This window comes from Balaenoptera musculus, chromosome 20, assembly GCF_009873245.2.
Source record: "Balaenoptera musculus isolate JJ_BM4_2016_0621 chromosome 20, mBalMus1.pri.v3, whole genome shotgun sequence".
Taxonomy (NCBI): Eukaryota; Metazoa; Chordata; class Mammalia; order Artiodactyla; family Balaenopteridae; genus Balaenoptera; species Balaenoptera musculus.
Window position 1 is genome coordinate 26571353 of NC_045804.1, and position 26629 is coordinate 26597981.

Here is a 26629-nt window from a genome sequence, read left to right on the forward strand (position 1 = left end):
TTTTGGTATGATCTGTTACATACCACCAGATAATCAATACACTGTCTGATTCAGGGGTTGAACCAGACAGACTTGAGACTCTCAGTATTTTGAACTGGCATATTAATGAATGATGCCCTCGTAACGGTTGGGGACTTCGGTCATGGGCTCCAAGTCGTTCCTCTACCACAATAGTTTGTTTTTGTTTTTTTCAATAAGTATACCACAGCTCTAATACTGTTGGACTTTATTTTTAAAAGATGTAAATGACTAATCCTATCCCAGGGTTTCATTTGGGAACACAGTTTCTTTTTTTTTTTTCCTTTTTTTTTTTTTCACACACACACGCTGTATTTTATTTTTACAAGAGATAAATAGACTGACACCAAGCATTGTACATGGATGACCACAACAAAAGCAACAATGATTGCAATTACCAAACATGAAACACACTCATACTATGTCGTAATATTGACATTCAGTCCAGTAATCTTCCACTGTAACAGCTCGTTTACTTTGCAGTGAAAATTGATTTGTATATTCTTTGCCTCTGAGTCCTTGTGGGATTTTTGTTTTGTTTTGTTTTGTTTTAATTCAAACAGAAAGTCACAAAAATTATACTCATCCTCATCAGTTCACTCAGTGCCATGTAATTTTTTTTTTCCATCTTGACCTTTTGTTAGCACTTTTATGAGTTCATCAGTTTTTCATTAGAGTTCTGAAAATGCTTATTCATTCAGTTCAGCAGTACAGTCAGTTACCAGAAACCTGTACTTGTCAGAGTCTTTTCCATGAATTTCTTGAAGTTGAAACCCTTTTATAGGAACATATTTGCAAAAGCATCAGAGTACACCCAGAACTGTCTGTAAATGACAAAAGACTTAAAAATGACCACGGTTGAAGAATTGATGAAAGTTCATAATAATGCAGTTGACAAGAAAATTAGTTATTTCTGAGATATACATTTTAAAATAATAACTAGGATTATGACTTATAACATGATACCAGAACATATAAGATTTTTAGAAATTTCATGTAATGTCTGAAACATTTGTATTAACATATTTCCATACAAATAACCCAATGAAAGTTTAGTATTAGTTGTTTTGTTTGTTTGTTTGTTTATACTGCAGGTTCTTAGTCATCAATTTTATACACATCAGTGTATACATTTCAATCCCAATCGCCCAATTCAGCACACCACCATCCCCACCCCACCGCAGTTTTCCCCCCTTGGTGTCCATATCTCTGTTCTCTACATCTATGTCTCAACTTCTGCCCTGCAAACCGTCTCATCTGTACCATTTTTCTAGGTTCCACATCTACCACAATACTTACCATGCCAACAACCCACAGATTTTCCTGGGCACGAAATTCCTCAACCCCCTACTGTGCAAATATACAGTAGGCTTTTATTGTTCAGGGCGGGGGGTACTTATAAGCAGAACAATAACAGGGTGCACTCAATCCCTCAAGCTTTCAGAGAAGGGGATTAGACCAGACTTAGCTGGATTGTGTGTCCCATGACCAGAGTTCCCGTAGAGGAGGAGCCAGCCTGGAGTGCGTCACAGTTACAGGGATGGTGAGGCAGGGAACGTCTATACTACTAACAGTGGCAACTGCTTGGTGACAGAAATGGTCGCAGTAGGAGGGGGAGCCTATTTGTTCCATTGAGCTCGCTGGTACCTGCTGAGCTAGCTTTTTACTGAGCTACTGAAAGGGGAAAGGAATGAGTGTCCAGGACTATCCGAATTATTTCTCATCACCTTCTGGATTCCCAACACCTCACTGATCTCCATTCCCAGGTTACATTTGGACCTTATCATCATCTGGAATTTGTCATAAAAAATCTTAAATGTACAATCTTTCATTCTCTGAACACAAGCTCTTGTCCTTCCAGTTCTCACTCATGTGTATCCAGCATACATGCTCTTCAGTTGCATCAAAACCTCTGGTCTGGTGCCCCATTTTCTCCCAGTTCCTACTTGGTCTAAACACCCAAGTTGACCTCTCGGCCTCTCTACTTTTAGGCCACCATCAAAGTACTCTTTATAAAACTCAAGCTTGGTCATGTCTCTTCTCTATTTAAAACATTGTAGTTTGTGCTCTGTTTGGTCAAGGCCATGCGCCTTGACCAGGCCCTTTGGGATTGGGTCTCTGCTCGCCCGCACAGCCTCACCTACTGCCCTTTCCTCCTTGTGCTTCATGCTTGGCAACACCAGACTGCACACGCTTCAAGCCCACCCAAGGTTTCATGCTTCTTGCCTCTGTACTGTCCTCCGTCTAGAATGCCTTTCCTTCATCTCGTCCTCCCAAGAAACTTCTGTTTGGCTTTCTTCTTCTTCCCCTCCTCTAAGCCATCCCTCACATTTACTCCTTTCCAGCCAACCAAGAGCTGAACCACTTCTTGGTACACTGCCATTGTCATGTCAACACACTGTCTTCTATGTATAATATATCTTCAGGTGTCTGTGCCTCCTCTCAGTCTTAAGGCCCCACAGAGAAGGGACTTTGTCCTCATCAACTCTTTCCCCAGCACCAGCCACAGTGTCTGGCATATAATCCAGGCCCAGATCAAGTTCTACCTTTTTCATGGACCCTCCCTAGTTTCCTAACCTTCCCTCCTCTGAATCCTACAATTTTCTTCCCTGTATCATTTTTGCCTTAATCATGTATTGTCTCATTTCATTATCTTTTAAAAAGTGGCTAAATTCTCTGACAGATTTCATCGGAATCAGAATTTGCATTCATTCAGTAGCTGTTGGCCTTGTATCTCCCTCTCCCCTTCTATCTCTCAGGTCTCAGTAAGGAGTTGGGCTCTGAGCTAGATTGTCCATCATAAGATGGTGACAGAGGCAGCCCCAGGCGGCCATGTGTTGTACCACCTGACCCTGGGCACCCCTCCTGCTTCTGGGCCACAGCCAGGGATGACTCCCTGATCCAAGGAGAGACAGCTCACTCACAGGCTGGCCAGGTGAAGTCTCTGGCTCTGGCAAAAACACTGCCCAATCTCGGTCAAGCTGGACCAAGCAGAATCTTACTCTTGGCAATTTTAATTTAGAAATATGGTAGGGTAGCATTTGAGACTAATAAAAAATTGTGCAAATCTGAGGTAGTATGATACAAAAAATATTATCTAAGCCTCATTTATGTACCAACTTTGAAATAATGGAAATATCCCAAACTAGGAACCTGGAGCTACCTGGAATCCTGGTCCACACTTTGGGAAGCCCAGCAGTACAAGGATCTCTACCCCTGGTTTCTCGTCAGCTCCCTGTCTTTGTGACCACCTCTCTTACTGAAATCAGACCCCCACTCATTACAGAGTTTGAGCGGGCATGGGGACTTTCCATTCTTGTGACCTAATAGTGTAACCAAAGTGCCTAGTACTGTACCTGGTCCATAGCAGGTGCTCAATAAACAGCTGCCTCCTTCTCCTCATTATTATCATTGTTATCAACTCTTTGGTGGCAAACACAGCTTATACTTCTCTGCATCCCTGTTGGAGTCTAACAGTTCTGGGCTCCAACCTTAACTCACACTTTTGGACGTGGGGCCTTGGGTCCTTGAGCAGGTTACCTACATTCTTTAAATCCTGTTTCCTATCTGTCAAACGAGGATAACAAGATATGCTTCCACGGACTGTTGGGCTAAATAAGACCATAAGATGCCTAACCCAGGGCTTGGCACCAAGCAAGCAAGTGGTAAATGTTAGCTGCTGCTGCTTCCTATTGTTAGTAGTATTAGTCATGCGCCTTAAACACAGTAAATACTTGTTGGCTCACTGAAGTCACCGCCCAGAGAAAAACACTTGTTTTTCATTCTCAGTAAGAACCTTTGGGAGGTGACTTGGGCAGGCACTGAGAGAACAGATGTCTCTCATGCAGCATCAGCAAACTCATAACTCAGAAGAACTGATGGGCCGTTCACTTTGCTTGGAACCCCATCCAACTGGCAGAACCTGCTGGGCTATCTCCCAGGCCCACTGATCCTCTGGGGGACCGTGTGCTATCACCCCATGGCTTGCACAGTTCTTCACCTTGTATTACTAAACCACCAGCACTATCTGTGGTCATTTTGGTAGATTATCAAATCTTGTTCATTCAGAATTTCTTTTACTCATTAATGTATTTAACTCTCACTGACTTAAGAAATGTGATTAATGACTTTCTTAGCAGGAGTGGAAGAGCCTTTGCACCTTCCGCAGGTGGCACTGTCACTATATAAGCACTTGGAATCATGCAGCCCTGGGTCTGTGCTGGGTGAGGCAGGAGGTGGGTAGGTTTGGGGCTGGGCTGAGCTGGAGGGAGCCGAGCAGCACACAGCTGACCCTCAGTGGGGTCAGGAGAGGCCAGGGCCTGAGGAGGGCCGTCTTGGGCAATGGCTGCTCTCACACATTCTTCTTTACCCTGTCTTTCTGGCACCTCCCTGCTAGTTATCCAAGGGTTCGGATTTTTTTTTAAAGAAAAAAAACAACCCAATGGGAATTTTCCACCAGCTTGAAATGGTGGAGAACCCCCTACCTAGACAGGGTACACATTTGTACATGAGTTTGAGAACTTGGGAGAAAAGTCAGGCCTTGGCTCCACAGTCGAGGGAGGACCAGTGATCCAAATATTCTGGCAACCCCAATGACCGTACGAGAGGGGCCAGAAGTAGATGATCCTCTATGGGCAGGAGGTCAAGCATGTTGTAAATAACTGGTACTTGAAGAACCAGGAGAGAAAGCACCAGAATAAATTGCTATTTGATTTAATGATCTATGCCCCTTGAGGATGGTATGTTTTCCAGTTCCCAGGGACTGATGATACTGGGGAAACAAGGGAGGGAAGCCCCTCTTCATCCTTCTACTCATCCTCCTTTGCTCACATTTCCTCTTGTGGAAGTACTGGCTACCATGAGGGATTCTAGTTTCAGCTCTGCTTCTTCTTGCAGGACCCTGTTATTGGTATATAAATATTCAACTATTTACATTTTAATTCCTTACCACATGGTTAGACTTGGTTATGAATTTATACACTTTAATATGAGAAAAATAAGTATTTTACAAGCAATGCTGAGAAGCCAATATTAGAAAATAAAATTTGCAGGTGGCTTGAGGCAGAACAGGGCTCACTCTGTGGCAGTCTCGTGTGCTGTCTCACTTTCCTCACCCGCCCCTTCATCAACCCAATATGCAGCCAGAAGCTTCTCTGCTGGGGCTTTGATGACTTCCCTGGGGTAAGAAGAATAATGCCAAGGCTTTTACTTTTGAAAGGAACAATTATAGTTTTCATTATTTCCTCATTTTAGAGGAGAATTTTAAATTGTCCTCTATTATTTACCCTGCATCCTTATAGAATATCTCGTCCTCATCAGAAGACTCCCTGTCGTGTAGCTTCTGTGCCATGTTTTCCTTGCATGTGGCGTTGAGAGGCCTATACATATCCCTAAGCCAAAGTGGCTGCCTTCTCCCGAAAAAGCCCTCCTGGAACTCAGAAAGGGAAATATTAATTCAGCATCTCCCCTGCTTTCTCTGGCCACAGTACTATATCCCCCTCAAATTTACCTGCCTCTCACTTTCCCCTGAGCTCCTCTTACGCAGCAGAAATCGAAAAAAGCCCCTTGGAGGAAAACACACACCGTTAGTGTTACATGTCATTTTTCATCTCTCTCACAATGTGTTATCTCTGGTCTTATTAGGACTAAATGGGTACTGCAGTCCATAATCACAATGAGCAAAATCACCACAGACCCGGGATCTTGAAAATCATCCCATGCATGCTGGCCTTCCAGAAGTTCTCTGTGTCTGTCCAAAATGGCCCCCCCCCACCCCGTGTCTCTGGGGAGACCTTTGCATGTGGCTTAGCATGGAGTATAGGCAGGATTTTCAGCCCCGTGTACCTTTCTTGGCCCTTGGCCAAGTGCCCTCGTGCAGAGAAAACACTGCACAGCGGCGCTGGGCAGAAACACGTTACTCTCTAGATGCGCTTCACACCAGTCTGCTTCGGACTTAGTCGCACATGCAGCATTTGCTGGGGGTGTGGCTGTGGGGAGAAGGTGCTTTTATTTTCCTGGCTGCTCTATCCTATCCTATAAGTTGAATCACACCAAGTATACACCTGAACCCAACTAGCAAAGTTATCTATAGCTCTCTGACTTTCATATTGCAGGCTGTCACTGAGGTGTCAGTGAATTGTGAAATCAGTTTAAAGGCCATGACCAGCAGGGAAACACAAAATACTCTTTTTGAATACAAATAGAATAGAAAAAAATCAGAGTGCACAATAAGTTAGTTTCAGAAACTACTTATGCCCATATAGTATGTGTATACTGAATTGTGACATAAAACGGAGCTCACAGCCCAAGCACAGTGTGATCAGTAGAGAAGTCCTCAGTGGAAAGGGACCCTCTTCTTTTTGATAATCACTAGCAGTATGACCATGGGGCAAGATATTTTCCCTTTCTCTTTCTCCATTTCCTTATTATAAAAGGAAGAGACAAACTACTGTCTAAAGTTTCTCCCGGTTAAAATTCTATGAGGTTTGGATAAAGGGAATAGAGAGTAGCGGCCTGAAAAACAGTAGGGTGAGAAGGGAAGTTTTCTTGCCACTTTACAGAAGGGACTCATAGGTTCTACCTTTCGTCAGCTTTGAGTGAGGCCAGCCCCTAAATCCCCAACCATGTGGTCCTCCCTACCGCAGAGCCTCTTAGAAGGCCTCTGGCCTGGCCTGACGCCTAGGAACCAGGCACCAGGCCAGCAAGAACTGGTACAACCAAAACCTCTCCCCGTCCACCCTCTTTCTTTAAAGGACTAGTGAAAGCAGATGAATCTGTGCCAGTCCTGTTCTAACTCAGCTTGGGCTGGGAAGCTAATTCTGCTGATAAATAAATTAGGGTAAACCATTAGGGTAATTAAACATTCTTCCTGCCTTTGGTGAGGAAATTGAAATAGATGAGTTCTAAGTTCTCCTCTAGTTGTAAAATTCTGCTTTAAAAGACCAATATTTACCTTCTGCTTCTTTTTTTATCTTCCCCTTTTGCAATTCTATGAGAATAAATCTGTTCTGAAAGAAACATGATCATGATTATCCATTACAATTATTTCCAAATCCTTATTCATTCCTTTTTACTTTAAATCTTATCTATCCAGTGAGATGATAACTTTTTTAAGGAAAGAAATTCTACCCTGTTTAATAATCCTTTGACTCTTCCACAGTACCTAACTTAGGGTCTTGCATGCAGCTGGCGATATATTTTATTAACTGTTTTAGATAACGTCCAACAGATAATTCCTAATAAAAACTCTTAGAAGTAGGAAAAGAAAATAAAAGTATCTAGCAGAAACCTAAGCATTGCTTTAAAGTCAAGAACAAGAGTAGGATGTCCATCATTACTGCTACTATCGATCATTGTGGAGGAGGTCTTAATCAGTACGATAAGAAAAACGAAGTATTGGAAAGGAAGAGACAAACATATTTGCATATGAAGTGAGGGACCTAAAAAGACCAAAAGAATCAACCGAAATTTTCTTGGAAGTAACATGAGTAAGATGGTTACATACAAAATCAAGAGATCAACATATAAGCCTCAGTAGCTTTCCCATATAACACAAATAACTCAGTAAAAAACAGAAGAGGAGCTTCCCTGGTGGCGCGGTGGTTGAGAGTCTGCCTGCCAACGCAGGGGACATGGGTTCGAGCCCTGATCAGGGAACTAAGATCCCGCAAGTCGTGTGGCGTGGCCCCAAAAACAAAACAAACAAACAAACAAAACACAGAAAAGAAAAGGCTGCAGAGATTTTTGTTAGGGGCATTTCTGATATGCTTATTTAGTGTAAACATTTGTAAATATACCACTTAACCATCAACTTAAACATTCTTAATATTGGTATCACAATTCCTGCATCGAAATCCGTAACAACAGTTTGTTCTTTTGGTAACTTAATGTGTTCTTGACAATACTGATTTTATTTTTAAGATTTTTTTTTTTTTGATGTGGACCATTTTAAAGTCTTTATTGAATTTGTTACAATATTGCTTCTTTTTTTTTATGTTTTGGTTTTTTGGCCATGAGGCATGTGGGATCTTAGCTCCCTGACCAGGGATCGAACGCGCACCCCCTGCACTGGAAGCCAAAGTCTTAACTACTAGACCACCAGGGAAGTCCCTTGACAATACTGTTTACATAATTCATCTGCTTAAATATTTAATATTTAAATGTTAATTTAATTTAGATTAAATTATCAAAGTTATGAGTTAATAGCATTCATATTATTGCAAGTGTTCTACATTTTCTTGTCCTGTAGGGGACAATTTGAGGTTAACTTTAAGTCCTCTCATTTCACTAAACCAACTTTTTCAAACCTTTTCTGTAAAGGCCAGATAAGTCAATATTTTAGGCTTTGCAGGCCACATACAGTCTCTGTCACACATTTTTCTTCCTTTCTTTTTTTTCTCATTTACAGCCCTTTAAAAATCACTTTTAACTTATGGGCTGTATAAAAACGGACTGTGGGACAGATTTGGTCCATAGGTCATAAACAAAATATAAATACAAATGGAGAGTATATGAACACTTATATAACAAGGTTCATATGGGAGTCTATAATTGCTCAGACCTCATTACCACTTTTCCTCTACAACTAAAATGTATTTTTCTATCTATGCCTTGTCTATATAATGAAAAAATTAAAAATGAATAGGAGATATTTAGTGCGAGTGATGGGCTGGGGCCCTACACAGACTTAAAGAATTGTAGAATTTTATTGCTAGAAGAAACTGAAGAGATTATCTAACTTGAATCCCTTAATTACTTTATAGATAATCTACTTTAGAGATAAGAACTCATAAATAAATATGATTAACTTACAAATATTGGCGGGATAGCAAGCCTTCAAAGGAGTCCTTATGTAATTCAGTCAAATAATTTTCACTGAGAATTCTGAAAAATGAAAAGGTTATTTCTGGATCAAACTGCAAAATAACTACAACTATATACTACATAGGACTAACTCCTATATGTGGAGGAAAGCTGGGTAATGGTGCCACCTAAACAACCTAATTCTTATTTAATTTAGGGATGGTGATTTCTGCTCTGTTTTCATTTAAACCTTCTTTTCACGTCCTCCTTTGTGTCCATCTCTCTCCATCACGCATGTGCACGTGCACGCGCACACACACACACACCCCCACACACCCACGCCCCACACACTCTTCCCACCAAATCATATAGTTAATGCCTACTCTCTAGATCACGAAGTCTCTGTTAGAACCCAGCTCTGGGTGGCACCAACGTTGCAGAGCTGCCCTTCCCTCCTCTCTTTCCCCAAACCTTATTGGGAAGTCCCACAGAGAACGGTATCAGGGCAAATGAAGCCGTCTGATTTTTTCCCCCATTAAAATTTTTTTGAAAACTAAAATGTGCATAAAATATACATAACTGTTCAATAATCCAATTGAACAACTGTTCAACTGTTTAATAATTACAAAACAGACCCCCACGTAATACCATTCATGTCAGGAAAGAATCCTGCCAGCATCCCAGAAGACCCCGTGTGCCCTTTTCCAATCACAACCCTCTCTCTGACTTCCTAGAGGGAACCACTATCCTGACTTTAATAATAATTTCCTTGCTTTTTAAATGTAGTTTTGCCTTTTCTCTATCAGCCATAAACAACACAGTTTAGTCTTGCTTCTTCTTGAACTTTATATAAGTGGAATCATATTATATGTATTATTTTCCACATTGCTTCTTTTATTCAACATTATTTTGTAAAATTATTTTATTTTTGCTTGTAGTATGTAGTGTTGCATGTCCAACTACATGAGGCTTCTGAGTATTTGAATGTGGCTAATGTGACTGAGTTGAATTTTTAATTTAATTAATTTCAATTATTTTAAAATTAAAATTTAAAAAAGTGATACTCAATGTAATTATTGGAAAATGTTTATGTTAGCAACAATTTGCATATGTGATACTACATTTTTGACTGTAAATTTTATGAAATCTCAATACCAATCAAGTATTTGTAATAAAATTTAGCAACCAAATTGTGATTTCAAAGAGTTAGTATGGGAAAAAAATGTAGATTCTCTCATTAATTTTTATATTGATTACATGTAGATATGATAATACTTTGGATATTTTTAAATACTTAGTATGAAAAAAAGTAGAATATCTTATTAATAATGTATATAATGATTACATGTTAAAATGATAATATTTTGTATATAAGGGTTAAGTAAAAGATATTAACATTTATTTCATCTGTTTCATTTTACTTTTGTTTTTAAGTGGCTACCAGATAATTTAAGATTACTTATGTGGCTTGCATTATGTTTCTGATGAAGTGTATGACTTCTAAGTATGATTATACCACACTTTATTCGTTCAACTGTTGGTGTATACTGAGATTATTCTAGTTTTTATTTATTGAAAACAATACTGCTTTGAACATTCTTGTATTTGTATCCTGATACATATTTGCCTGAGTTTGTCTAGGATGTAATAGGGATACAAAATTGTTTCCTAAGAAGTTGTGCTATTTCAAGTTGGCCGATTGAAACATGTCAAGTCTCCACCCCTTCAACTTCCACCAAAATCCCTAAGAATGATTGAAAAGATATAACTTAAGAATCACAACCTTAGCTCAAGGTGTGGGAGCAGCTCCACAAATGCTCCCCTACCAGAAACGTCCTGGAGCTACTACAGGGTGATCAGTTGGAATAGTGCGGTAGGAGCAGCCTACAGCACACATCAACCCCACATCTTTCCTCCTTGATCCAGGCAGCAAAAGGTGTCTTCCTCTAGGCAGGAGCAATTGGTGTTAGAATGGGGGCAAGGTCCCAGAACCCTGGAAGAAAGGTATGCACTCCCTGACTAGCCTCCAGAAGTCATCTTCCACCTCTGCCTTATTCTCAGGGGAACCCATTGGGAGTAATAAGCCCCAACAGCTCATTTCACTTCTCCCCTAAAGCTGGGAAACAAACGCAGTAGAATCTCAACTACAAAGATGAATTACACTCAGGAAGGACCAAACAATGTGAGAAAACCAACTCCATTAAGGACAGAAAACAAAAACAAACATAAGAGCTTATAGCCAATGAATCAGAGTTAACAAAGCACAAGAGGACCTTAGGATAGCACAGTTATTACCCTCAGACAGATGTAAACAGATAGTGCATCCATTAATCAACTCAAGAATATACGAATGAAAAGTGTTAGCAATAATAAAAAATCTCAGTATATGAGAAGCCGAAATGACAGTTAAAGAATAAATTAGGAAACTGAGAGATCCAGCCAATGACTTCTCCAGAATGCAGAATGAAGGGAGCAGGAACGATTCACAGTCAAGCCTGATGCCTGGGTCTGCCAGAGGAATGTTAAGCCCTTTGCTTCCGCTGGTCTCACGATAAAGACTAGGAACATGCTGCGGGGAGGAGGGGGTGGTGTTTTGCACCTGTTTCTTATAGCTGATAAGCAGGAAGGCACATAGCCAGTATCCCAAGAGTGGAGTGAGGGAGTGGTAGAGAGAGCCAGTACAGAAGAAACTCTATAAGACGTCAGAGGTAGGTTTCTCGTGCCTGGAAGAATCCCCTTCCTTGCAGGTAATATTAACAGTGGTACATCCTTCAGGAGCCTTGGGGATCTGAGCACAGGCTACGTTGCCTTGTGAAACGATTTCCACTGAGTTCTGCATTTAAAACCTTCTGCTTTTCACTCACAGTGTCTCTTGGTCACATGTTTATATTAATTCCATCTCATCGCTTAATTCCAGCTCATAAATTAATTCTTTACTCATAGCTTATGAGAATTAAAATATTACTACCTGGAAACTCTGCAACTCAGTTATTAAGGTGGTTCATATTATACAGAATATAGTCACACACATTTTTAAAAGATCACTAAAACAAAAACACAAAAGACTTCAATTCCCACAAAGAACTCTTGGAGCCCTGAGCATGCTTCAAAGACCCTGACCTCAATTTGAAATTCACCATGTTAGAAGGAATCGCAGTGATTGTCAGAATACATGTTAGGGGGAATGGTCAACAGATGGTGCTAAGATTGATTGTTTTCTCACCTCTAAGTAGTGGTTTCATATTTCCATGGAAATGATCCAAAAAGAAAAAAACCAAATCAATATGTCCAACGACATTTATGGTAACCCTTTTCATACCTTCAAAGGTAGGAAAAAACTCTACCTCCCCATATCGCATGACAAAACGGTATGTATATACCATAAATGATATACAAACGTCACAGGAAATGATGGTATATGAAAAAAAGCTACACAAAAGTGGAACTCATATATACTAATTATAACTTTGAACGTTGACAAGGATTCAGTAAGTACAGCAAAGAGATGGGGCTGATCCTCCACTCCTTATGGCACTGTCTTCTCTGATTGGCTGATGCCCATATCAGACTGGTTAGAGTTTGAATATCATGGTAGGACAGGGGGTAACCAAACAGTATGTATTTCAAAGTAATGGGCTTTCTTTCTGTGAAGTTGTTTGGATGACAGGATAGTAGAAAATTAAAAAATAACAACGGTATATTCAGCCTAGAAGTAAAGTTTAGACTGAGAATGAGTCAGTCACCAAAAAATTACCCAAAAAGGAGCTTCAAATAAGCAATAACTGAATAACTGGAATAAAATACATTAATCTGTAGAACTCCAAATATTCATTTTGACTGAAGAAAAAATTTTAAAACTATGGGGAATCAGAGTTAAAGCCAGATCTAAAACTTTCTCACACCATGAAAATATCAACACCAGGCATGAAGTAACATTTAAGAAAGATCCATGTCTAACTTCTGACCAGGGTTCTGGTCTAAGGCAATCTTCTGAATTTCACATTCATTCTTGATTCTGTATTATTGACAATTATCCTTCTCTCCACCTCTGTAACTTCTAGGAAATTGAGAGGGCTCAGGGTTGGTTTGTTTGATTGATTTAACTATATATATAATGCAAACAAGAGGCCTTTCTGGAACTGATTTACTCTCCTTCCCCTGCTTTCTTTCTCTCCAAAGTACTTAGCAATGCTTGAAATTATAGCTATCTATTTATTATACTTATATACTTATTTTTATATATTTGTAAACCCCCTGAGAACTGGGATACTTGGGCTGTTTCATTCTTGGGCCAGAAACCCTAGCATGTAAAACAGTTCCTGGCATATAGTAGATACTCAAAAAATATTTATTGAATGAATTCAGAAAGTGACAAGTTATCAACTATCAGATACTTTTACTTAAAACAAATCATCCATTTATCGTCACTCATGAGGATAAGTACAGGAAAAGAAATGTCTTTCTTCTCCCCTACATTTGTGACTCAATCTTTTGAGACAAGAATCCTTTGAGAATTTCATAAAAGCAATGGTTCTTTTCCCTAAAAAACTGCACTTTCTTGAACACACGCAAAAGTGTGCATGCAATTTCGACTTGTGGATCATCCTTTTAGGGCAGAGGTCTGTGAATAGAGAGGACTGAATCCAGAGTGCCAAACTTGGATGGGAAATAAAATTACATCTCAGTTTTCACAAATCTCTAACTAAAATCAGCACTTCCTTCCATTATGAATGTAGGCAACAAACCACAGTAGATCAGCAGTATAGTTAATTTGGTCCCCAGTAGAAATCACAGGTCATTTCATATCACGTATATGCTGCAGATACCTCGAAATATCATTTATTCTCATCACTACCCTGGAGTTATAAGATTTATTAGACCTACCACTGTATCTTGTTATTTAATGTGTTAAGAGAAGCATATTTATTACTATTTCACTAATTTTAAAAATATTCTGAAAACGATTTCAATATAGTTGGTTTCCTTTGTTTTTCTATATAGTTTGACTTATTATACATTTTAAAACATTATCCCAAGAACATAAGCTTCTGCAGCTTGCCAAAGAGGTATACACGGGGGAGCAGGAGGTATACACGGGGGAGCAGGAGGTTAAGAAATTCTGCTTTGGGGAACCACTGACCTCAAGTTAGGAACCTCTGCTTATAAGGTATAAACCTCAAGCTGACTTAGAAATCTTCAAAGCTTACCAGACTCATGTTATAGTGTATCGCCTCCCAAACACATGCTTTTTAAAAATTAATTTTTTAATTTCAATTTATTTTTTAAAAATATGTCATATATATTCACATCTCAAAATTCCAAAAATATGTAGCACACAATTCAAACTTTTTCTCTTACCTCTGTCCCTCAGTCTACCACCCCCCTCCACTTCCAGAGGAAATTAAGTTATCTATTTCTTGTGCCAAATGACTTTCATTTTTCTTACAAGTTTGGGAAATAAAATCTCCAAGTTAGATACTATCACGGGCAATATAAACTACATATACTATTCAGGAAATCTGTAAATTAAAACAAATTGCCTGGTTCTAGCATTTTTTTCCTTCCCAATAAGATATCAGACTAAGGGGGCATCTCTTTAAGGGTGGTCATAACACCTGTTTTTAGATTGACGGTTATGTCTTTTATTAATAATTCAGAAGTCATTTATGACTTGTCTATTCAAGTTGAACTAAGGATATGACCACAGACTGTCATGAAAAATTACTTTGAATGTTTTTTTCCAAAATCACTTATGTATCTAAACTGACTTTTTCTACAAATCAATAAAAAAAATAGTAACAGAAAAATGGGCAAAGGACAGACAATTCAGAGATGAAATACAAATGTTCAGTAAACATATAAAGATATTTAAGTTCACAAGTAATAAGAAAAATTCAAATTCAGATGGGACCCCTTTTATTCACCCGGCAGATTAGCAAAAAAAAAAAAGGGAGACTATCCAGTGGTGGAAGGGTGTGGGGAAATGAATGTCATCACAGCAGGATGACTGGAGTATAAGCTGCCACAACTTCTTTGAGGGCAATTAAAATTTTATATCTAAATAGTCTTCACCCCAACAATCCCATTTCTAGATAACTATTCTATAGAAATAAATGACCAGGCTCACAAAAATGCAGGTACAAGGATATTCATTGCAGCAATGCAAGTAACAAGAAAACTGGACATAATCTAAACATCCTTCAATAGGGGCATTATTAAACTGTGATACATTCATACTATGGAATATTATGCAGGAGCTTAAATGAATGGGGTAACCCTCTATGTACTGGGAAGGAAAGAAATCTAAGACAGACCATGAAATGAAGGAATCAAGTTGCAGGATGTTACTTATGTAAAAAAAACATAAGAAAAACACACAAACCTATTTTGCTATCTGTAAATATGTATGTACTCAAACGTATGGAAAAGAGTCTGGAATGATTAATACTAAACTCAAAGTAGTGGGTGGGGGATTAGGGCACAAGGAGGGTTTTCGCTATACCTGTTATTTCATTATTATCTATTGAGAATATAATCATGTATTACTTGTATAATGGAAAATAAGTTTAAATTGGCTCTTACTGATTTTAAAGAGGTCCTGCCAAATTTGAGTTTTAAAATAAACACAGAATTTCAATCATTAGGCTGCTTTGGGATATGGAAGGGGAAATACCTTTTCTCACAGGCATTGACCTCAAAATTCTGGACCGAGAAGGACCTTACAATGCAGTTAACTTTTTGTATTCATATTTGGGGAGAGTATACTCACAGCTTCTCAGCCCAGCGGTATGCCTTCCATATACTTTCAGCAATGTAAGAAACAGAGTTTCCTTGGAAATTTCTGTGAAGAAACACAGTTCATATCCTTGAATAGGTAGGAAAAGAATGTAGAGAATAAGGAAAAGAATCATGGCCACCGTGTGGGGAATATTCAAATGCAGAAAAGACCAGCTTTCTAATTCCCACAGCTTCTCAGCTTCCCAGTGTGCACAATTAATAAAAACATACTGTGAGGCCACTGGCACAAGCAATGAGGCATCTCCTCAGAACCTGAACTTCCTATCTGTCCAATTTCTTGGATACATAATGCCAATTACTTTTTTTCCAAAATCACTTATGTGTCTCAAATGACTCCTACAAATCAATGAGAAAAATGGCAAACATTTATCAATATCAGCAAATGAATATAAAGAAATCCTATGCTAGGCAACACCAAAGCTTTGGCTCAGTGCCCTCAGAATCTGTCCAGGTGTTAGAAGGATACGGGCAATTAGAAATTAGAGGGACTAATACGAAAATATCTCTTAAGCATATTGCATAGGGAAAAGTACAAGTTACTGAGCAAGGAGTAAAGTTATTACCTCATTAGGGGAACAAAATGCAAAGGAAAGAGCTCGGAAGGAAGGACACACATCAAAACAGTAACAGGAGTTACCTTATTGGTGGTAGGGAAGGTGGGGTGGAATTTTCACATTTTATCCTATATACTTCTGTGACATTTCTATTTTTAAACAGTGAGAATGTATCCATGAATTAGACATGTTTAAGAGAAGCTGTCAAATGCCTGAGGTTCAGTTTGAACCACTAACTCAGTGGATGACTTTGAATCTTTAGCTTTAGCTTTGTCCTCTTCCCTCAGCAACAATGTAACTGTTCAGTTTATATGCACATTTTTCACGCGAGTCAGAAATACCTCATAACGGATACCTGTCTGCCCATCTGCCTGAGGGACATTTCCACTCAAACAGAGCCTTCTGGTTGCTTTATGCTCACCAATAAAAGATGCCTAAGACTGAACTCATCTCCCTCAAAACTGACTCTGCTTCTCAACTGCTGGATTTCCACCTGTTATACCACCATCATTCTGCCCATCAACACATGTGATTTGTCTCTTTCCTGTACTACAATCCCCCAACTCTAGTCAATTACCACATCTTGTCAGTTTCTCCTCTGTAGTACTCTCGGGATTTTCTTTCTACTTCCATCACAACCACTCTAATTTGGCCCCTTCTCACTTTACTCTTAGATTTTGCTAAAGCATTCTATTTGGTCTCCCTGAATCAAGCTTTCGTCTCTAGATCGCTCTACATATGAAATCTAAAATAAGCCTCTTGTTTTAATCATTTGTCTCTCTTGCTTGAAAACTTGCAGTGGCTCCCCACATCTTACAGCGTAACTTGCAAACCCCCATTGCCGATAGCCAAGGTTTTTCATAATCCTATCTTTCATTGTTGCCTAACCCAATTCTTTACAGCCAGACTAAGCTATTAAATTCTGATCATCCCTGCAGTCACACCTTTGCCTAGACTGTACTGCCTATTATTCTTCTGACAAATCACAGCCAATCTTTAAGTCCCAGCTAAAGATTTAGCCTATCCATGCAGCCTTCCGTGACCTCCACACCCCTGTGATTACAGGTTCTGGTGAATTACAGCACCTATCTGTGTTTCTCTTAACACTTAATTATATATTACCTCCCTTTTAAGGCATATCCCCTTTCTTCCCACTTGTCATTGTCATGTTCTGGAGACAATGCCATACACTTCTGTGGCTCCCACAGTACTTAGCCCTGAGTTGGGCACAAAATGGGTGCTACATATAGAAAGCCAGGGGACAAAGATGAGTTCTAGATATAACTGAGGGATTGAATAATAATAAGAGCTAACACTAAAATATATGCTAGGCACTGATAGAAGACCTTTACCTATATTAACTCATCTAAATCTCCCAATGAGATTGGAGTCATGGGGAGATTTAGGAGTCATAGGAGTCATCCTATGAGAGGATGACTACCATAATCCCCATTTTACAGATGAGGAAATTGAGTCATAAAGCTAATAAATGACAGACCTGGGTTCAAACCCAGGTAGTCTGGCTCCGGAATCTCTACTCTTAACCACTTTGTTGTATTACCACCAATGAGATGGGGAGAGGGGCATGTTGCTGTAAAGAGGATGGAGTAAAGATGGGAGAAGCGTAGATGTTAAGGAATTAAATAATGGGGTAAAAAATGGAGAAGGAAAACATAAGGGCAATTAAAAGTAAAAGACTGGAGGAGAGGGAAAAATAGTAAGAAGGAGAATGAAGATAAGGAATCATTGACAAACAAAAGGTGGAAACAGAAAGTCAGTCAATGTGGATTGGGGAGATAAGGAGGACCCAGGAAGACCTGAAGAAAGGCTGCCATGTCAGGCAGGATGCAGAGAACAAATGAGGAAAGGCGATTCTTACATGATGGTGAAGGTGCCGTTGTAGGCGTTAGGCTCTGGCTCAGGCACTCTGTGGAGCTTCTGCTTTGGGCTGAGACCAACACACGACAGTGTCTCATTTTTGCAGGTACAGAGCTCACATATGCTGATGTTTGTGGTGGCATTCTGTTCTGGCTGCTTCTTTTCTGGGGTATATTTTACACCAGGAAGACCAGGGGATACTGAATACTGAGTCGAAGGAAAAAGGACTGTCTCAGATGGCCTTGGTTGCTGAGATATGTTAACTCCCAGGTCCACAGGTGGAACTGTGACTTGAGTCAGGTTTGGCTGTGCAAGTGTCACCTGAGGGTGTTTTGGAGGGGGAGCTGTAGTCTGCTGCAGGGCTGTAGAATGGTCAGACTCTGTAGTAGGTTCTGGAGTTGTGGTAAGCTCCAGGTCCAAAGGTTTAACGTGATACTGCGTGAGGTTGGATGCTCAGCATGATCCTCATCTGGTGCTGGAACTGTCACCTCGGGATACAATGGAGACTGAGCTACAACTGCCTTAATGAGCTCTGGAGGCTGAGCTTGGGTCTGCTGCATAGTTGGAGAAGGTTCATCCTCCATATTGGATTCCAGAGTTAACGTAAGTTCCGGGTCCAAAGGTTGAACTGTGACCTCAGTCAAGGTTGGATGCTGAGCCTGAACTTGCTCTGGATTTGGAAGTGTCACCTCGGGGTATGTTGGAGGAACTATAGTCTCCGGCAGGGGTGTGGAATGTTCCGCCTCCATAGTAGGTTCTGGAGTTGTGGTAAGCCCCTGGTCTAAAGGTTGAACTCTGACACTGGGTGATGTTGGAGGCTCAGTGTGATCCTGATCTGGTGCTGGATCTATTGGGTTCTGGTATACTGGAGGCTGAGCTACAAAAACCTCCTTAGGTGGTTCTGGAGGCTGGGTTAAGGTCTCCTGCATGGTTGGAGAAGGTTCATCCTCCTTAGTGGGTTCGGGCCTTATGGTCTGTTCAAGGTCCAAAGGTTGAATTGTGACCTCAGTCAAGGTTGGATGCTGAGCCTGAACTTGCTCTGGATTTGGAAATGTCACCTCGGGGTATGTTGGTTGAGTTGGGGCTCCCTGCTGAACTGGAAAAGGTTCAACATTTTCAGTGGGGGTTGGATGCTGATCTGAAACCTCTTGCTGGACTGACAAAGGTTCCAACTGCTCAGGGGACACTGTAGACTGAGCCGAGTTTTCTTGTTGGGGTGGAGAAGTTTCAACCTCATTAGTGAACGCTGGAGTTACGGTAAGTGCAAGATCCACAGGTTTAACAGTGACATCGGGCCGCTGCAGAAGCTGAGCTTGATCCTGACCTACAGGAGAAACTGTTGTCACATGATGCTCTGGAGAGAAAACTACAGTCACATTAGAGAGCTCTGGAGACTGGGCTGGAGAGGAGTCAGCCTCACCAGGAGACTGTGGAGGCTGAGCTGTGGCTTCCTGCTGAGGTGGAGAATGTACAACCTCAGGAGCCTGTGGATGCTGAGCTGGAGTCTCCTGCTGGGTTGTGGCAGGTGTAACTTCTTCTCCAGGATGCTCTGGATACTGAGCTGGGGTCTCCTCTTGTACTGAAGGTTTATTCTGTGTACCGGCTTCTGGAGATTGGGCTGGAGCCTCCTGTTGAACTGGCAAAGGTTCAACCTCCACAGGTGGCTGTGAAGGCAGCGTGGGGGCCTCATGCTGGGTTGTAGAAAATTCTGCATTAGTAAGGGGCACTGAGGGCTGAGCTGAAGGCTTGTGCTGATTTGGAGAAGGTCCCACCTTTCTGGCGTGGGTTCTTTTGTTATGGTAAGCTCCTCATCTGCAGGTTTGACAGCGACACTGGATAAGTTTGAATGCTCAGCATGATGGTGACTTGGAGGTGAAACTGTCATTTCGAGATGTGCTGGAGGTTGAGCTGGCTGTTCCTGTTGAGTTGCAGAACGTTCCACCTCCCCTCAAGAAGGCTCTGGAGGCTGAGCTGGTAGCTCCTGCAGGGTTGCAGAAGGTTCTGTCTCCGCTGAAGACAGAGCTGGGATCTCCTGCTGGGTTGGAGAAGATTCTGCCTCACTAGAGGGCTCTGGAGACTGAGCTGAGGCCTCCTCCTGGGTTGCAGAACTTTCAGCTTCTCCAAAAGACTCTGAAAGCTGAGCTGGGGTCTCCTGCTGGGTTGCTGGCTTCACCTCCTCAGGAGGCTCTGTAGGCTCAGAAGGCTGAGTCGGTTGTTCCTGTTCACTTGGAGAAGGCTCAGCTTCCACAGGAGGCTCTGGAGGCTGACCTGTGGTCTACTGCTGGGTTGCAGAAGGTTCAACGTCCCCAGGAGGCTCAGAAGGTGGAGCTGGTTGCTCCCGCTCACGTGAAGGCTCAACCTCTCCAGGAGGCTCTGGAGGCTTAGCTGAGGTCTCTTGTTGGGTTGGAGAAGATTCTGTCTCCTCAGGATGCTCAAGAGGTGGAGCCAGGGCCTCCTGCTGAGCTGTAGGAAGTTCAGCTTCCGTAGTGGGCTCTGGAGTGATGCTAAGTTTCAAATCCAGAGGTTGAAGTGTAACACTGGGCAAGTTTGAATGAGCGTGATGCTGAACGCCAGGTAGAGATGCTACCTCATCACTCACTGGAATTTGGAGTACATACTCAGTAGGGAACCCTGGAGTCTGAGTTGGGGCCTCTTGATGGAGTAGAGAAGGTTCAACCTCCTCGGGGCTCTCTGGAGGCTGAGATGGGGCCCGCTGCTGGACTGGCGGAGGTTCAACCTCCTCAGGGCTCTCTGGAGGCTGAGATGGGGTCTCCTGCTGGACTGGAGAAGGTTCAACCTCTTTGGTGACCTGTGGAGTTATGGTCAGTGCCAGATCCAGAGGTTTAACAGTGACATTGTACAAGTTTGACTGCTGAGTTTCATTTACCCCATGATGTGCTACTGGTCGAACTACAACCTCCTTAAGTGTCTCCAAAGGCTGGGCTAGGGCCTCCTGAGGACTTGAAGTTTCTAGTTCCTCAGGGGCCTCTGAAGGCTGAGATGGAGCCTCCTGCTGAAGTGGAGGTGGTTCTACCTCTTCAGTGGGCTCTGGATGCTGAGCCCGGGCCTCTGCCTGGGCTGAAAAAGATTCAACCTCCTCAGGGGTCTGTGGATGCTGAGCAGGGGCCTCTTGCTGGGGTAAAGATTCAGCCTCCTCAGTGAGCTCTAGAATGACCAGTTTGGGCCTCCTGCTGGGATGGAGAAATTTCAGCTTCCACAGGGGGCTCTGGAGGTTCATCTGGGCTCCCCAGAAAATCCGTAGGTAGGCTGTCCTCATGATAAAAGGCATCCATACTGGGATCTGAATAATCACCCTGCTAACTGTTGTTCTAGACCCTGAGTTTTTTTTTCAAATTGGCCTATAGTTCCAACAACAACTTTGGCAAAACGTTGATGCTGAACTAGATCTTTCTTCAGGTTTGGGGGTGAAACAATAAACTTCACTGGTTTTGAGCTCTTACTACCTAGAGGTGGAACAAGTATTTCAAATGATTGGTGACCTTCAGCCTGATCTAGACCTATGTTTTTAGTCTTACTTTTGTGTCGAGAAGGCAGAACCAAGGCCTGATTCTGATTCCAATCCAGCACTGGAACTTCCTCTGGGAGCTTTTGATGTTGGGTTTGCTTGGTATTCAGATCCTGATGTGGAACAGCAAACTGATCTGGCCCTGTAGGCAGCTCCCCAACCGAATCCGTGTCCGCGTATGGAACCTCAGTCTCAGTCAACTCCTGATGAGGCGGGGCCAACATCTGGACTGGAGACGAGGACGTCAAGTAATTAAAGCCCCCGGCTTCTGCCAGGGTGTAAGGGCATGGGGCAATTTGGGAGGGGGTCTGAGGCGAGTGAAGACCAAGCCTCGGTCAGCCGCGGGGGGGTTCGGGGTCACCTGGACGGGGCCCAGGGCCCACTCCGGAGGCTGAAATGCCTGGACTAGAAGCCACAGTTGTTGCCACGTGAGGAAGAGCCGTGGCAACCAAAGGCGCAGCCGGGACATAACACGCGGCGGCTCCCAGGCGCAGTGACCCAGGCCACTGAGGAGCCGGAGCTACATCCTGCGTCCGAGCTGAACCGCTGTGCCAGCGCCGACGCCAGGGCTCACGTTAGCAACCGCGCGCCCCTCCCCCACCTAACGTCCCACCCGTTATTTATGACGTGTTTAGTTCCGCCACCGTTATTAGGTTCGTGCGGAGATCCAATGCGCGCCACCAGAGTGGGCCTTTTTCCCAGAGTCCCCAGGGCGCCAGCCATCCTTCCCCTTGCAAAGGCGACAATTACCTCCTGCTGGGCCCTCTTCCCAAGCCCTCCCTGCCCTCCCTGGCCCCAAACAATGAGGCGGGATTTGAGCTGGAGACCCGAGTGGCCCCAAACTCCAGCGGCCCAGGGGTGGCGGGGGGTTGGGAAGGATGCAGAGCTTCCCAAGGAAACCACAAGACCTGGCATTCTGGGAAATTCAAAAGTGCTAGTCCAGTTCTGGCAATCTGAACACTTCCTCCTCAAAGCTCAAGTCTGAGAGGCATTCTTCCTCCCTTTGGCCACACGGCTGACAAGAAAAGTAGCTGACCTGCAAAATGAGCACCAGTTAGGGTGGCGGGAAGGGAACACACCTTACAGTTACTCTAAAATGTTGCCATTTCCTCCAAACTCTCAGTATTCACGTCTCATTATTAATTCACCACTCTATTATTAGGGGTTACCACTGAATCAGTGATGACTCCAGAACTTCTGTAGGAGGGCTTTGGGGCAGGTGAGCAATTCATTCTGGGAAAGAGAGTCTAAAACCAAGTGTACGGCCCTTTACATTAGCATGGGAAAACTTCCCCCATCCCACCTTGTCTCAACAGAGCCGTTAATCTAGAAAAAACTACAGTGTCGCTTTTCAGAGGTCTACCCTGTGTGCACACATGGAGAAGACACTTAGAATGTTAAAGTCAGCATGGTAAGTAATTTTCTTGAAATACTGCAACTAGCATCCAGTTTACTTTCTTCACAGTCCTTTTCATAATCTATTTAATTTTAGTCCTTTTTAATTGTCTGGTACACCTTTAACACCTAAACTCCAAGAGAGAAGGAGCTTCATCTTATTTCCAGTGCCTAGCACACAATGGTTTCTAAAGGGAACTGATTCCAAGATTGGCCTCATTTAGGAATGGATCTGTTGTTATAATCAGCTTTCCGAAATCTTTAGTATCAATAAGGAATCCTTTCCTCTCACATTTCACAGGAAGCTAGACTTCTTAAAGCCCAAACATGGAAACGTTTGAAGTTTCCTTGACTGATTTAAATTGAATTAAATTAATTATTTTGTACAGGAAAAACTTTCAAAATTTTTACATTTTTCAGAACAAAACCACCTTTTCTTTCTCTACTTTCTTCCCTTCAAAACAAACTTTGCAACATTGGGGTGAGTTAAATAATCAGAAATCTAGCCCCAAATTAAGCTCTCAATGACATGAAACACATTTTTTGCTCCTTTTTAACAAAAATCCTATATGCAGTACATTAATGTTTTCTTTTAGAAATTACGTTGACAACTTAATCCCTAATTCGAGGCATCCATATAATTGATTTACAGAAAGGTTCTTCCGCAAAATATTTAACACCAGATATATATGAGATGCTGAGATCTGGGTAATATACCTTACTTGAAAGGCATGAATAGTTTTTAAACACTGTAGCATAATCACACTTAAGGCCATAGTTACTTTGTTCCCAAATCCCTGCAATTCTATTTGAGGGGAGTTCTAAAAGGCCTGTGTCTTCTCCTGTGTCCACAACTGTAGACGTACACTGATGGCCCTCAATCCTGCTCTCCAAACTTCAAATAAGGGGCCAGAGACAAGGCTCGGGACTTGGAGAAGTCCTAGAAATTCCCTGCCTCAAAAGCAGTTTCAGAGTTTCACATTTTCCGAAGGTTGACAGAGCTGAGTAGACATGCCAAAGTCTTCCAAATCCTGCTGGTTGTTTTGAATTATGGCTACACTGGCTGTGTAGCCCCTTGAGTTTTTATCTCCACATACTTGAATTAAATCCTGTTGTTCCTCTTCGGTTCTAGCATCTGTGACCTCTTCACAGGGTCTATATGCCACAGCTATTTTACCACTTTCTGAAATAAAGTTAACAAGGATCAATTCAGAAGTTTTCTTGTTCTAAAACTTCCTGTATACAATGGTAGCACCCAATACTTAGACATTCTTTTGATTTCTAAAAGCAGAAAATAAGAGCATTTTCCTAGAAGTGCCCTCATCTGACACTTCAGTTTTTATCATAATTATTTGTGAAAAAATATATAAGAAGTGTCAACTTTGGTTCAAAAACCTTTATGATCTTAGAAATAAGAACTAAGGAATAATGACATAGGAATTAAAAGCTGTGGAAACAAAAATGTTCAATCACAATACAATCAAATAGGAAGGCATTAGGTGGGGGTCAAAGTGAATTCAAACCTGGGATAGGTACCACTGGACTACAATAGATACTTCATATTAGAAGCAAGGCAAGTGCCTACTCCTTGGGACCAAAATTCTACCAGATACGATGAACAAAGCTTTGGAGACAGAGACAGAGAGAGAGGGCATTTGAACACTCTACTGGCAGAAACTGGCCCATGTACCTTTTGGACAATACAGCTTTCCTCAAGGCAAGCTAGAGCCACCAGGCTTTTTGGTCTAAGGAGTTTTGAGTACATATAGGAATACCTTTGCATATTAGGGACAAACAACCCAGACATTTAGTTTGGTTCTTAGAGGTTGTTACCCAGAGTTGACAGCTGATGGAGATTCTGCCTGATGACCAGGGAAGTCAAACTTCACTGGAAGGACTGCTCAGGCTGGAAGGCCAAGACCAATCCAGGGTCAACTCTTACAAGCAAATAAGGTCTCTGACAACTTAGCTAGGATTTCTCAGTCTCTAAGCCTGCAGGGCTGTGAAGCAGCGGAGCAATTCTGTTCCGGGAATCTACTAATCATAAAGTTTCCTTTGGGCACAGCCTGTCACGTTCTCACCGCTGTATAACTAACTCGATAGGGAACACAGTCAATGCTATTCAGTAGCATGACCACTTTCAAGGCTCACAAAAACGTAGCCGATTATTATATAAGAATCATATTCACCCAATATATCAGAAATGAAAACTGAAATTAAATGGATTCCAAAAATATAATCTAATAAACTCTTCAACAAGAAAACAACAATGATAATAAGAATAGTCAATATATTTTGTCTCCTTACTATGTTTCGGGCATAGTTCTAAGCTTTTGACATTCATCATCTCATTTACTCTTACAATATCCCCCATTAGGTGATAAGCTGAATTACTAACCCTATTTGCAGATAAAGAAATTGCAGCTTAGAGACATTAAATACCTTCAAATGTCTCCGGCTAGGAAAATCTAAAATTGCAACAACAACAACAAAAAATTCTAAGAGACAAAGTTAGGACTCAAAACACAGGTGTCCAAGGCTTATAATCACTACACTATTCTGTATGATAAGCAAGCAATTGAGGAAGAACTGGATCAAACACTTTCTGTATGAACTGAGGCAAGTCATTCTACATCTAAACACCGGGGACAATAATAGTTGCTGTCGTTTTTCTCATAAATGCCACAAAGAACAAATTTAAGACTGCTGCTGTGAAAGCATCTGGTGAATGAAAGAATACGTAATGTTTTAGATAACCATTATTTTCATCCAATCAACTTTTCAAATAAGTTTATTTGCTCACTGAAACTGAATCACTTCAAGGACAATCAAAAAGGTCTTACCTAAACACATTTCTGGAATGCATCTGTCATAGCCTTGTGGATAGCAAGCTTCTGGGTTCCCTTCCTTTTCATAAGGAATGATAATGACCCTAAATCCAACCAAAACAGATGAATTTAAAATGCCTATCTGAATAACTGATTTCTAGGTTATGTGTTTAAAACTAAAAATGCATCTGTCATTCTTAGATCATTGGATTCTAGGAAAAAACTCAAGTACCAATGGGAATCCCCTTTCTAGGGATCTACATTTACTTTTTCCGCTCAGGCCCTTCTGTAGGAGGCAAAGGACTGAACATTTACACAAGAGTTTATTTCAATCTTTAGACAATGATTGGGCGGGCTGGCAGTGGCGGGCTGCACAGGCTCCCGGGAGGGGAGGAGTGGATAGTGACCTGTGCTTGCACACAGGCTTCTTGGTGGCTGCAGCAGCAGCCTTAGCGTCCCGTGCCCGTCTCTGGGGTCCGCGCTGATAGCCGCGGCTCGCGCCCGTCTGTGGAGCTCCTTAAAGCGGCGCTCCTAATCCTCTCTCCTCACGCACCAGGAAACAAAGAGGCAAGAAAAAGTCTTTTGCCTGTTCGGCAGCTCCAGACCTTTTCCCGGACTCCCTCCCGGCTAGCCGTGGTGCACTAACCCCTTCAGGCTGTGTTCACACCGCCAACCCCAGTCCTCTCCCTGCGATCCGACCTCTGAAGCCCGAGCCTCAGCTCCCAGCCCCGCCCACCCCGGCGGGTGAGCAGACATGCCTCTCGGGCTGGTGAGTGCTGGTCGGCACAGATCCTCTGTGCGGGAATCTCTCCGCTTTGCCCTCCGCACCC

The 26629-nt window shown here is 42.0% G+C and overlaps 2 protein-coding genes across 4 annotated transcripts; both read right to left on the reverse strand.

Annotated features, from left to right (window-relative positions):
- Nucleotides 1-1212: 1212 nt before the first annotated feature.
- On the reverse strand, nucleotides 1213-19740 carry LOC118887347 (leucine-rich repeat-containing protein 37B-like). Its single transcript, XM_036838157.1, has 7 exons — nucleotides 19608-19740; nucleotides 18052-18502; nucleotides 15590-15661; nucleotides 8830-8901; nucleotides 6971-7020; nucleotides 5863-6005; nucleotides 1213-5582 (listed from the first exon to the last, which is right to left on the reverse strand). Exons 1-7 carry the CDS (start codon nucleotides 19738-19740, stop codon nucleotides 5556-5558), a joined length of 948 nt encoding a protein of 315 aa, XP_036694052.1. The 3' UTR covers nucleotides 1213-5555.
- LOC118886563 (putative uncharacterized protein FLJ43944) lies at nucleotides 18816-26012 on the reverse strand. Of its 3 annotated transcripts, XM_036836513.1 has the most exons (4): nucleotides 25815-26012; nucleotides 24069-24154; nucleotides 22485-22612; nucleotides 18816-21805 (listed from the first exon to the last, which is right to left on the reverse strand). In XM_036836513.1, exon 4 carries the CDS (start codon nucleotides 21337-21339, stop codon nucleotides 20326-20328), a length of 1014 nt encoding a protein of 337 aa, XP_036692408.1. In that variant the 5' UTR covers nucleotides 21340-21805; nucleotides 22485-22612; nucleotides 24069-24154; nucleotides 25815-26012; the 3' UTR covers nucleotides 18816-20325. The 3 variants fall into 3 exon arrangements, with proteins under 3 accessions (XP_036692408.1, XP_036692409.1, XP_036692407.1); XM_036836514.1 differs by lacking the exon at nucleotides 22485-22612; XM_036836512.1 differs by having other exon boundaries at nucleotides 18816-22612.
- Nucleotides 26013-26629: the final 617 nt, after the last annotated feature.